General features: G+C 35.6%; 1 protein-coding gene across 1 annotated transcript in view; it reads right to left on the reverse strand.

The window, feature by feature from the left end:
• LAMA2 (laminin subunit alpha 2) overlaps positions 1 to 13,099 on the reverse strand; it is a 387,138-nt gene that overhangs the window by 113,670 nt on the left and 260,369 nt on the right. Inside the window, exons 26-31 of the mRNA XM_067294582.1 lie at positions 12,116 to 12,295; positions 11,152 to 11,340; positions 10,823 to 11,061; positions 5,932 to 6,049; positions 1,494 to 1,628; positions 707 to 831 (exon numbers count right to left, since the gene is read on the reverse strand). Of these exons, the coding sequence (XP_067150683.1) occupies positions 707 to 831; positions 1,494 to 1,628; positions 5,932 to 6,049; positions 10,823 to 11,061; positions 11,152 to 11,340; positions 12,116 to 12,295 (986 nt within the window). The remainder of the gene's footprint in view (positions 1 to 706; positions 832 to 1,493; positions 1,629 to 5,931; positions 6,050 to 10,822; positions 11,062 to 11,151; positions 11,341 to 12,115; positions 12,296 to 13,099) is intronic.

Genomic DNA, 13,099 nt, shown 5'->3' on the forward strand with positions numbered 1-13,099 from the left:
GCCTAAAGGACAGACACAGAACAGAAAAATTATTTTAAGGAACATTTCCAATCTTCCAAGAGAACATCATGAAGCACAAACCTTTTCAGAGCCGTACTATGGTATGGCTCCAAATATCATTAAGAGCTTTTCAGCACAACAACAAACAAGTGCTAAAGTATCATCTGCTGGGAACACATGCAGAGATGTGGTGGCAAGGCTCATTAACATAAAGTGACCAATAAAATTTATGCTGCAATAACTATATTGCTTTTAAATTATTCTATCTTTCACAAATTGCCTAAAACTCATGTAACATTAAATAAGGAATCAATAAATTCCATAGTGGAGCAAGAAAGGCACTGTAATACATTTATACCAACATAATATATGAGCATAAGACTTTTTATAGCTCCCTTGTGGCCAAATTGTACTTGAGCTCTGCTCTAGCTTCATTTGTGAGAATACCTTTATAACACACATTCATTATCTGTTGAGTATTGCATTTTCTACCACTTATTAATTTATTCATCACAAATTAGCAAGGGAGCAATTTCTGACTTTTAACGGAAGATCAATTAGCAAAAGTAGATAGGAAACTTTTTAGTATGGCTCTACACGACACAGTCCTTCTGTAGCCATCTGAGAGAGGACACAGAGTGAGCCCGAAACAATAAGTTATTGCTAGCTGAAAAGGCAACTCTGCGACATGAGTTTGCTTACTTACTTGTTGCTGGAAATGGACAGGGGGCAAGCACAAGGCTGACAGTCATCTGGAGAGCCTTGGACAACACCATAAAATCCCAGTGCACATCTCTCACAGTGGTCACCAGCAGTATTGTGCTGACAGTGCTGCAGAGGAAGGAGCCAGAATGAAAGCTGTATTTGATAATTACAAGAAAGCAGAAAACATTTTGTTCCCAGCCTAAGGGATTCAAACATATTTGGATTCATAATTTCTCTCTGTCTGATATGATTCTCAGTGGGGCTGCTTCCTTTAAGCATCTATCAAATGCATGCTGTGTTACATATGGGTTTACACAGAGAAAGAATGGAGGCCTGTAGCTAGCCAGATGTAGTCCTACAGAATTGCTTATCCAATTCATCTGTCCTGCCCTCCTATGTTCCAGACATTGAAGCAGGAGAAATAAACAATTAAAATTCCCTCTTACTGTATCAGGTCACGTGTATTATTACCTAGCAGTGCAGTGCACCATCTGTTGCCAAAAAAAAAAAGGTATATTGCATCTTTAGGTGGCAGGTATTTAATTTTTCTTGATACACAAATACTAATTCAGAGGTAAAAAGGCACTGGATAAAGTTAACTCAGGAAAATCAGTATGGAAATCTTTAAAGGTAGATGGTTCACTTTTTTGCTCCAGTAACTTCAACAGTGTTATTAAGTAAAATTGGATACAAAATTTGTCCTCTATTTTTCCAGTTCTGTGACACAACTTATGAATTTTACATTCAGATTGACCTAGTCCACAAATTCAGAAATATAAGATTAATACCTGACAAATCGATGTTTCAGGGTCACACATATTACTGTGTCCATGACACTGACACACAACACAGGTGCCCAAGGACTGAGCAGGTGTCCTTCCTGCAGGTGATGAAGGAAGCCTATAAAATCCTGAAGAGCATGACTACAGTAAAAAAGATGCAGAGAAAAACATATTATTACAGAGTGGATTGTGTATGGGGAGTGTTGCAAGCTCATCTTTCCCATCACCAGCTTTTATAAGTTGTGAAAAGAAGCTGACAGGCCTCCAGCTGTGTTACAAACAATATACAGTATTTTACAAATAACAAGAGCCAGCCCTAATTGGAAACATTGCTGAAAAATCCCTGGAGCACTCCACTGGCACCAAGCTTTTCATATTACAGCTTGAGAGACCTTTCATTCAGATGCAGAATAACTCACTGTTCTCACTGTGCATCAAGCATCCTTCCTTTCATTTCTTGAGAAAAAGATTTGTTTTCAAAATAAAATTTTTGCTGGACTGTGGAGAGCAAGCACGACGATTCTGTTTCCTTTGTCCTTGGTGCATTTTTCAGGTTCAGCAAGCTAATATCTGCCTACATACTGCCTGACGGATAACAAGCAAAAGCTCAATGATACTCATCAAAAAATGGCTGCATGGCTGCATTACTTATAGCTATATAGTTGAAAGACTATAAAAGTAAAGAATTCAAAATAATAAAGGTTTTACCTGTTTTGGGACTATTAGCCCCAAATCAAACTTATTTATCACTGAGTCTCCCCTACCCTAGCTTGGCAATAAAACTCTGAGAGCAAACCAAAAATTACTAGCAAAGCTGACATATGCAAAATCAAAGCACTTGATCTTTATTTCAGACTTATTATGCAAATGTATCAAAGTGTCTACATAGCTCTCCAAAAGCACACAGCTATGGCAGCATAAAAATAGAAACAGGACCATTCTGATGGTTCAGACCATTAGGGTAGTAAGTGCATACAGAGAAGTCACTCATCCCATGTATAAATCCTACCACCTAGTGGTGGTAGGATCCTATGAAGGCTATCTGATGAGGTCATTTCCTATTGTTGATCACAATTTGTGCTTCTTAGAAAGAATGTGACTAAGACTCCCTTCGCACAGCAATAAAATGGATGTAAAAGAAAACAAAAGAGAATCTGGAGTAAGGAACTTTTTATTATCACTTTTGTAATCATTGCCAAAACATCCAGGAGGCTAAGTTATGGATAAAGCATAAACACAATTATTTTCTTTAGAGACAGAAGAAAGTAATTTAACTCACTTCTGTTTTCCCCTTTATTTTGACTTAGACTACATTAAGATCCCTGAAGCATAGAAACAATCTATCTGCTTTTTCATGGTTTGTGTGGAATTCCAATTTAGATAAATAATCTCAAATGAAAGTAATTTTGTTTCTTACTATAATTTCCTAGTTTTTTTGCATTCCTCTCCACCCCCAAAAGAGTCCTTGTCCAAAAGTAAAATGGTACAAAGCACAGCTTTACAAGCACTGAGTGAATTTAGGAATGGTGTATAAATATGCAGTACATCCTCAAATCTATTCTCTAATTCATTTTTCTGATATGCATTTGATGCTCTTTTCATCTATTTTGATTTAATAGAGATGATCCAGGATACAGACAAAAGATGAAGCAAACTATATTTTCATTACTACTTTGGAAGTTTTTCAAAAGTAGCTATTAGGCAAGCTTTTACCACTCTTCTTTCAGCTTGCTTTTGGATATAAAAAAAATTGGATATGCATGTCACTTCTGGTCAAAAACACTGTGCACTTAGTCCCTACAATGCAATTACAGGATAAACCATGAAATAAATACATACACATATATCCTGTTAGCATTTGCTTAAAAAATGCCTGGGTATCATACTTTTTTTTCCCCTGTTGAAATTAAATAAACCTTCACAGAACACATCATAACCTTCACTGAGCACACTAAAAATAAACTAAGTTATGAGCATGTGAAAGATTGCACAATTAAGCACGAAGTGCGAAGGTTGCAACTGAGACATTTATTCTATCCCCTGGTGGGTGTGAATTAAAATAAAGTTCTAATTACATTATCATATATTTTCCTTGGGAAATGCAATTTGTTACAGTAATTTTTTTTTTAAAGCCTGTACTTCTGAGCAAATGCTGGAGCACATTAATTTCATATATGTGTATGTATCTATAGACGTTCAGGTGTATGCTCTTACACAAAAAGTGTGCAAAGGAAATGTCTTCACTCATTTCCTTTGACACATTCCCTATGAACCGATTGCTTCTGCTGCCTCCTTCCCTGCACAATACCATCCTGTACAATATCTGAAGCGAGCTGAGGTCTCGTAGATACAATGCATCTTTCCCTTCATTCATTTACTCCCTCCAAATACTCCCTGACTGCTGGTTTGGGGGATCCCTTTACAAGATCCCATTTAGCCAGGATGTCTGAGGGATTTGCAGAATACTGGAGGCTTTGTTCCCTGCTACCTCCATCCAGCACTTGCAACAAAAGCATGTGGAGCTCCTGGTGCTACTTAACAATGAAAACCTGCTGTTTTGCAGACACACAGACTGCCAGTCCCACCATCAGGAGCACTGCCGCAATTGTTGATTAACTACTTCTATACTGCAGTCAAAGTATTACATCTTAAACACTTTTTATGGTAACTATCACAAGATAAATTTTACAAAAGCATACAAGTCTGGTGATTTTCTGTAAAACTTGGGCGCTTCTGAACCATGCAGCATTGAAATATTTAAATAAGTAAGGAATAAATAAACTACAAGTATTACGAGCACAGAGACCCTTAGTTGACCAACACTTTTCTCAGCAAAGCTCAGCCTTCAGTGACTTAGAAATTTACCAAACTTAACTGTTCAGGACAGATGTTTCCATTGGTTTTGTTTTGTTTTGTTTTATGCCACAAGCAATTCAACTGCTTCTAAGACTAAAGCAAAATACACTATTTTGACCATGGTCCAGGAATCTGATTTCTGTTCCTCACTAACAGCTTTCCTCCATCCCTCATACAGTGGACACTGAAATTTGATAGGAGGGAAGCTTTTGAGTACGGACTGAGCAAGATCTTGTTATGGGAGTCCCATACCAGCACTGGAAGAAGAATAATTGTCAGTGAGTATAGTGGAAGGATAACTGCCAGCATGCCGTGGCCCCTTTCAATGTATTTTCATAGATTATTTGGACCAATATAAGCTTTCAGAAAAATGACAGTTTGAACATGCTCAGCAGACATTTGCTAAAACTGAAATCATCTTCCATGAAGCTTCTTTCACGAAGCACAGACATGCTACAGAATGGTTCTCATCTACATTTTCAATGCATTTGCAGCACAGTGCTGTTTGGGGCAGTAAAGCATAGAAAATAAAAGCAAAATGGACAACCTGCATCCTACTAGTTTTGGTCCACAAGGCACACTATCCTAACAGTTTCAAGGGGAAAGACCTATGTGATGAACCTACAGGTTCTAAATAATGCCCCCCCTTTTTGACAATTTTTTAGAATGAACTATTTCAAGTTTTTGTTTTGAAATTACTTTTCTTTTTAATTTTTACTGCTATTTGAGTTTATTCATTATACTATAAAAATTAAGAAGTTAAAATTGAAATGTACTTTAGTTTTTTTTTAAAGTATATTTCAATCAATCATATAGCTATTAAAGACTTTATATGGGAATTTTAAATATCAGACAAGGCAAACTGAAAATTTTAAAGTAGAATTTTAACATTCTACACAGCTCTGTATTGAGTGCCTGATGCTACAATCTTAATAACATTCTTTTAACAATTTTTTTTGTTTTCATTTTTTTAAAAACTATTTTGCTGAATTTTGTTCAATCATCAGATCAGTAACTCTCCAGGAATAAACAGTATATAAACTTTCATTATTCACTACTACAAACGTTAATTTGTAGTTTACTTACAGCTATCAGTATGCTATAAAATCAGTTATTTTAATTGGACATAGAGGCTTTCTGTGTTTGTTTGTTTGTTTGTTTCCTGTGGATTACATGAATCATGGTCACGATAACATGATGCTTGTAGTTCAGCCTTTTGGAAGATATCAACCTCACCATAACATAATAACATAGTTTTATTGTATTATGCCCTCATCTCTTCACAAAGGCTTTATTAGTCAGCATCAGTCACACAATTAGGCTCAGAGATAATCTAGTAAAGTTCACTGTTTTATACATGAAGTATTTGAGTCATCGCCATGGTTTCAGTGGCATATTTGCTTAAGGCAAAACAAATGCTCAAATTCCTTGTAAGAACAGTGCCTGAGAGAGAAAGAATAGAGGTAATTAAATTAAAAGAGAGTTGGTGCCAATTAAACAAATCCACCCTAACCGCTTATCACACCTTACTAATCAGTGGACCAAATAAGGCATAAGGCTTTTACTGGAAGTTAGGTCAGTACTGTACCTCACAGGACAAACCAGAATAACCCAGGGGACAGTCACATTTCTCAATCAAGTAAGCCTGAGGACTCATTCCAGACACACTGCCGTCTTCAGCAACTTCCATTGAGATTTCAGAAATCCTGAAAAAAAGAAAAAAAAAAAGAGCAAACATCTCTAATAGGCTTAGTCAAGCCCTAACTCAAAACCAGTTCATAGTCAGCTAGCATGGGAGAAAACAGCCTTAGCTGGCGGTTTGTAGGCTTCTTGGTCTACAGGAGATAAACAGCACTATTTTTGCTTCTCCAAAGAAAACAAACACCACCTCCAGTCTCATTTTTCTTTTCCAGGCAATAGTATAAATAAATCTTCTCTTCTGCTTGATTCTACTTCTTTCTTTTTTTCTCTCTCTCTACAACCAAACTATTAACAAAGCTGAAATCTGATTCCTCATTTTGAGGGACTCATTAAGAAATCGAAGTCACATACTAAATGAAGTTCCAATTCATGATTCTCAGAGGTACAATGATAAAATTGTTCACTAAATGAGCTTTTATTTGAGACTACTATTTAAAAAAATAACATCTATGCCAAGTAACTAAAGCAAGCTAACGAGCTCTAGAACAGAGTTCAAAGGCATTGGAGAGTTGCCTTTTTAACAAGAATTTTAAGATCTGTAGCCAGATTGCATTTTTTTTCTTAGGATCATCTGAACACATAAGCAAACAATTTAAAACAACAAAAAATCTCAACACAGCAGCATTTGTTAATGTCAGAAAGGGATAGGTTTCATGGTAGAGCTTCTGACACTTTAACTTTCCAAATATTTGTTTGATTGTATTAATAACAATATCCTTGCCTTCCAACCACTCCCTGTCCTCCCAGCATGCATACTGACCTACCGAATTGGGTCAAGTAAATCATGGACAATGACAGCAAACATAATTTCTAACGCAGTACAGTTAACCCCAGTGGACTGCAACTTTTTTTTAGTTTACCTCTTTATTTTTTTTTTAAATTTGTTTAGATTATAATCTGAAAACCCTTACTGTCTTTCATAAATAAAAAGGGTAGAACAGTGTAAATTTTAAAGTTTCAAAATATAATGCCAATCTATGAGAAAATGTTTGTCTTTCTCCTAGCATTAAACATGAAGATCTTGTAATAATTAGTTGAATAAATATAGCTAATGCTGCTACAGTCTACTCATTAAGCGTCTATGTATGGGGGTTAACACAGAGAAATTCATAGAAATACTCAGTTCCTGTTCATGCTCACAGTCCATTCACTTACTCCCAAACCTCGATTACTGAACTACTGGGTGAGATTCCTCTTTTGCACCTTGGCATACAGGCACCAATGTCAGGATGACTGTAGGAAAAGCAAACATCCACTGTTGAACTAAGAGAGACTTTTGAGACTGACCTTAGGTTACCAGAATTCTACCTCTTAATACCTTGTGTCAGTGCAACATGCCTAAATAACCTAGTAACTTGAAGCCTTTGCTCCCTTTTTACTTTTACTGCTTGAAGAAAGGGGTTCAGTGAAACAGGGAAATGGAACAAAAACACTCAATACGAACAAAGCTGTATCAGAATAGAAGACTGCAAAATAATCAGGGCAAAAACATTCACATCTGATGTGTCAATGAAAGCTTACATTGAAATCTCTGTACATTTAATAGAAAAACAGAATGAAACCTGCCTCCCCCTCATCTTCAAGGATGAGGCAATGGTCTGTGTGCTGCAAAGAACTATTTACTGCCAGAAAGCTAAATTTACATAATAATATACATTGGGACCACAAAGCTACCTGTTGTTTGTGTGAAAATGTTACTTAAGGAAGGTCAGGCTTGGCTGATTCTTGGAACGTGTCTAATAGGAAGCAGTCTAACAACTGCTACCTGATCAGCGTCAGGGATATTGAAATAATTCACAGTCAAATTGAAAGCATACTTCCAATTCAAACTAATTTATTATCACAGCCCAGTTGCCTGAAAAGCAAAACAAAATCTAATAAAAGAAATGTTTCTATTTAGAGTGGCGAATGTGGAAAATGAGGGCAACAAAATGAACACAATAGCAGAAAAATGTTTGGCTTTGGATTCTGAGCAGAAATCTCTAAATCACTAGTAATGTTGCAGCTTTGAAGCAGAAACAACAGTAGCATTGCTGTTAAACTATATAGCTAATAAAGTGCTAATGCTCCAACTGAGCTATTTCTATGTTTCCATTTCCTGCCACTGCTTTGACTTTTGTAAGAAAAGGTTTTCCTACAGTTTATCAGTTACCTGCAGCTTTCAAATGCAGAAATTGAAAGAAGTGAAGCTAAGGCACATTTAAAAAATTTAACAAAATTAAAAGGACTTCATATATAGTATTCCCTTTCTGCTGTCCCTAGTTTCTTTTGCCTCTTATTTTGCTGCTAGTTAGGAAGGAACAGAAGCTTTTCTAGTTTAGAACAGGGCCCTTATTTAGAAAGCATATCACCCTATTTAAGCAAATGCTTTATTTTAAGTCACTTAATTCAAACATATGTTTAAAGTTGAGCATTTGCTTAAATATTGTCCTTTAGAGGGTCTCGACCTAATTTTAATAAAAGCCTGTAATTTTTATTCAAGCTAATATCCCGCTAACCTTTAAGAACATTTTGGAGGATTTATTTTGTGGTTGTAAGCAAAACTTCCTTTGAAATCATTCAAGGTGCTACCTAGAAAAAAAATTCATGTATTCCTGCTGTTTATTTTCCACTTGAAGTCTCAGATGTCATATGATGAGTGCTACCTATGTAACTAGGCAGAGATCATAAAAATCTGCTGTAACATAACCACCTCCAGATCAAATATGGTACTATATGCAAAGTTATGACTTCAGATGGAGAGTTACTGGAAAGAACAGATAAACTCTTCACTAAGTCCTGCTGTCATATAAAAAGTTACAGGTTCTGAAATGTGATGCTGTAAAAATACATTTTGGTTCTTTAAGTGCCACCTGGCAAGCCCACCCTGAAATTGAAAAGTCATTCTCTGTTCTGTCTGATACCTGCTTCATTACTAAGTAGCTTTGATAAAATGGTGGTGTATTACAGTGCAGGCATAGTTCAGTCATGATGGTCATATGCATTTCAGAACAAAATTATGAAAAAGGAAGTCCATTTAAGTAACTTTGCTTATGATGCATGAGCTAGGATAGCATTCAGCTTTTCCCTGCACAGATGAATTAGGGTATATCGTGTGTAAGTGGGGTGTGGGAAAATACATAAAACATTGATAATACTTCTCAAATTTTTCATGTTGCATTAGAGTTACTTTCATACCTCTTTCTATGGTAATACCCTGTATTTGTGATATAATATCCTAAATGGACTATGCCAAAAATAAATAAAATTACTGTAAAATATTGATGTATATTTTACATTGTTATATGCAGCATTTAGCCTGCACAAGCTGGATGGATACTTTTCTTTAAATGACATACTATAAATAAAAACAATAGAAACAACAATGGCTGCATTTGCTCTCATATAATGCTGCAAACTTGCATTGTAACTGCACCTACTATTCACCCTTATAAACTCTAAGCATCATGTTCCTACAGACATGTGTGTAACCTAAAAATCTAGAAATAATTTTAGTCCATCACTTTTATCATAGAATCATAAAAAGCTTCTGGAGACTACCTAATTTCTCTCCAATCCAAGACAGGATCAATTATTCCTGTGTTCTTGCTAATAATGTTTGTTTGGGAAGGATATGGTGATTTCATTATCAAAAGACCTTAGTAACTGTCTAGGCAATCTATGCCAGGACACTGCTATCTCCAGAAAGTTTTCTCTCATCTCTGACATGAATCTTTCCTGCTGAAGTTTAAGCTCATTTCTTAATTGACTTAGGCATCATGGCAGCACAGAACTGATTCTTCTCTTCCTTTTTGTGACAACATTTCATCCATCTTAGGGCATTTCTAACTACTCAACAAATCTAGTTCTTTACATCTTTTCTCAAAGGTCATGTTTTCTGACCTCTGATCATGTTCACTTTTCTCCTCTGAACTCTTTAATTAATTTTTCCTTAAGCACAATATCCAAAACTAGATGCTGAGACTTTGCTAGTGTTGGGTGAAACTAAAAGTTTACTTCATACGCTTTGCAGGCCATACCTATTTATACATTCAACTCTAATATTTGCATTTTTCATGAAAGAATATCACTACTGGTTAACATTCATCTTGTGATCTGTTATAAACAACAGATCCTTTTTTGAAAAACAATTACGTTGTGTTCCATTTCTCTACTTTGTTCAATTGACTACTCTTTTCAGAATGTTAAATCTTACAGGAGACTTTAGAGTGCATCCAATTTTTTTGTATTATTCCTCTAATCTTGCTACCTATCTAATGTGTTTATATTGCTTTTTAATTTTTAATTTCACTTCAAATTTAGTAAGCATTCTCTCTATTTCATCATCCAGGTTATTCATGAGTAAATTCATGAATAGAAAATATGGAAAATATTGAAATTGTGTGATCCTAATCTGTTGGATTAAGTATCATTTCATTAAAGTAGTATTCTGTTCATCTTCAGCTATTTATTCAGTACCAACTTACATGAGAAAACTCCTTCATATGCTACATTCATATTTAATTACAGCCTCATGTTTTCATAAAGTAGACATTTATTAAGAAAATACTACGGAATTGTTTCAGGATGCCTGTGTTCATGTGTGTTTTCTGTTCTAGGATCCTGATAAATAAAGATCTAATTTGCCTATTATGATTTAAATTTTTAATTGAATAAAATTTCCCTCTCCTCTCAGCAACTGCTTATAGTTTACTCTATGAATAAAAATTCAGTTTGGAAGCTCTATTGGGTAATCTGTGACTACTGCATTATTTCATACCATTGCATGAAATAGTTACCTGCTCTGTCTCATGATATTGCCATGAGTAGCCTTAATAAGAATGTAATGAACATCATACAACACATTCAGGAAGTCTTCCCGGGATACAGTTCTCCTGGATCTTGAGTCATCTCCATAATATTTCCACGCAAAGTCTGCCTGGGAGGCTGTCTTATTGACTCCTGGGTCATCACGATGATATTCCCAGGGCACAGTGTTTCTGACTCTTTGGTCATCACCATAATATTCCCATTCATGCTAAAAGACAGTAATACAAAACCAGACTAGTAACGGTACTAAAAAGAACCAACTGGTGACATTCTGGAATGAAGCAGATGGAAATATTACCTCTGTCATCTCTATCTCATGCCTTGTCAGCTGCCCAATCAGAGGGGCAGCCATCTGCTGGACAATAATTCTCGTGCGTGTGGGAGGTCCACCTCTGATGATGACTTGGGGGTAATAAGTAGCAAAACCCGTCTCTTCTCGTGCTTCAAAGTAGATTGCATATTTCAGTTTCCCTCCGTAAGTGGTGAGCTAACAAAGCGAATTACAAAGTACAAAAAGGCATCTCATTTTCAGTTAGCCAAAAATAAATTCTGGGCATATGTTGGAACTACACTTTGCACCTGTGTGCAATCTGATGAATGCATGTGTGGTACAAAATAGCAGTACGTGCTTGTAGAGCTATCTGGGGATAAGGGCTGTGCTCAGAAATACCCATCAGCAATTTGTTATTGTACTACAGTAAAACCAAAATGTTAGCTATTTCATTGTGTGCATCTTAGTGCTCCCAAAGTTTGTGCATAGAGAAAGGAATAGTTACACTCTCATAAGCCAAACCAAGAAATATCGAAAGTGCAGAATAAAGCAGAGAGACGGAGGTGTATAATATCCAAAGGGAGGGTTATTTCAATCATTTTCCCCTGAGTGGCTTACACAATTCATGTGCTTTTTCTTTAAAACAGGAAAAAAAAAAAAAAAAACAAAGTTACAAGAGGAGTATATTAAACTAATACTGTTTAATTTTTTAAATTGTTTTTATGAGAGAATCCATCCTGTGGAAAAAATATTCTATGTTTCTGTCTGTAAATATCTAATTTAAAATAGTATCTATGTTATACACTTACGAGTTTTGATGATAATTGAGAGGACCATTTTTAATAATAAAATGGCATTTACTTTTTTCTTAAGCACTTTCCAGTCTGTGATAACATGCCTAGTGGAAGGGAAAAAAGGCATTGCAAAATACAAACATAAAAAAAATATATATATAAATCCATCTCAGTATTCAATGGAATCTTATGTTTACCTTTCGTCCTTCAAACTGCTCTGGAAGTCTCCAGTAAACAGGTTCTGAGCGAAGGTCCTGCATCACCTGTTCTATATTTGCTACTATTTCAGGAGGCTGGAATGCAATCCCTGAAAGTGTGCTGTGCTGAAGCTTTTCATCCACCAGTGGCAGAACCTTTTGCTCTGGCTTCAAGGTCAGCTACGCATATTCAAAAGAATCAAGAAGAAAATCAAGTTTATTCTTCCCCATGGAGGAAAAGCAATGTTAATCTTTAAATTTCAACTCTTCAAAAAAATTCTTTCTAGGTAATTTCATTTCACGTTATAAACCTTTGTCATAAAGCAGTCTTACTATTCCTTCAGATAGAGGAGAAGCAGTGATAATAATGACTTCCTCCTCAATCCTTTTGCATCCAGTCCTCACAATAACAAAGAACTTATTAATATATTTTTAAATAGTTTTACCAGTGAGTTACTCCACGAATCTTATTAACATAATTTTGATACTGTTATTTCAGTCTTGGACCTCTTCTGTTCAGTGTCTGACAAATTTACATTAAGATTTACTTCTCACCAATACTTATACATCAATGGAGTTGTGGAACAAAATGCTTGATGCTCTTTGTACTTTTCATGCAATATTTGAGCTAAATATTCTACAGTTAATATGCAGAGAGCGAGGGTTTAGGGTTTATATCACCCTAAATTCAGGTGTAATGAAAAATATAAGTACACTACTTAAATGTTTAAAATTTTTTTAGCCTTGTTGAAAGCTACTCAATAGCACGACAGAGAAATCATTATTTTGGCCAAAAACTGTAATAAGAGTCTTAGCAATTCTGTGCAGATGAAAGTATCATAGGATGTATATGGACAAACACAAAGGACTGGTATCGAAATTGCTGTCAGGAAGACGAATAAAACTAATGCAGAGTCATGCCCCTAACAGTTCTCCCATCTACAGACTGTTTCACAAGATAAGAATCAGGTGGTGAAGAATCAG

This window comes from Apteryx mantelli, chromosome 3 (assembly GCF_036417845.1).
Source record: "Apteryx mantelli isolate bAptMan1 chromosome 3, bAptMan1.hap1, whole genome shotgun sequence".
Classification (NCBI taxonomy): Eukaryota; Metazoa; Chordata; class Aves; order Apterygiformes; family Apterygidae; genus Apteryx; species Apteryx mantelli.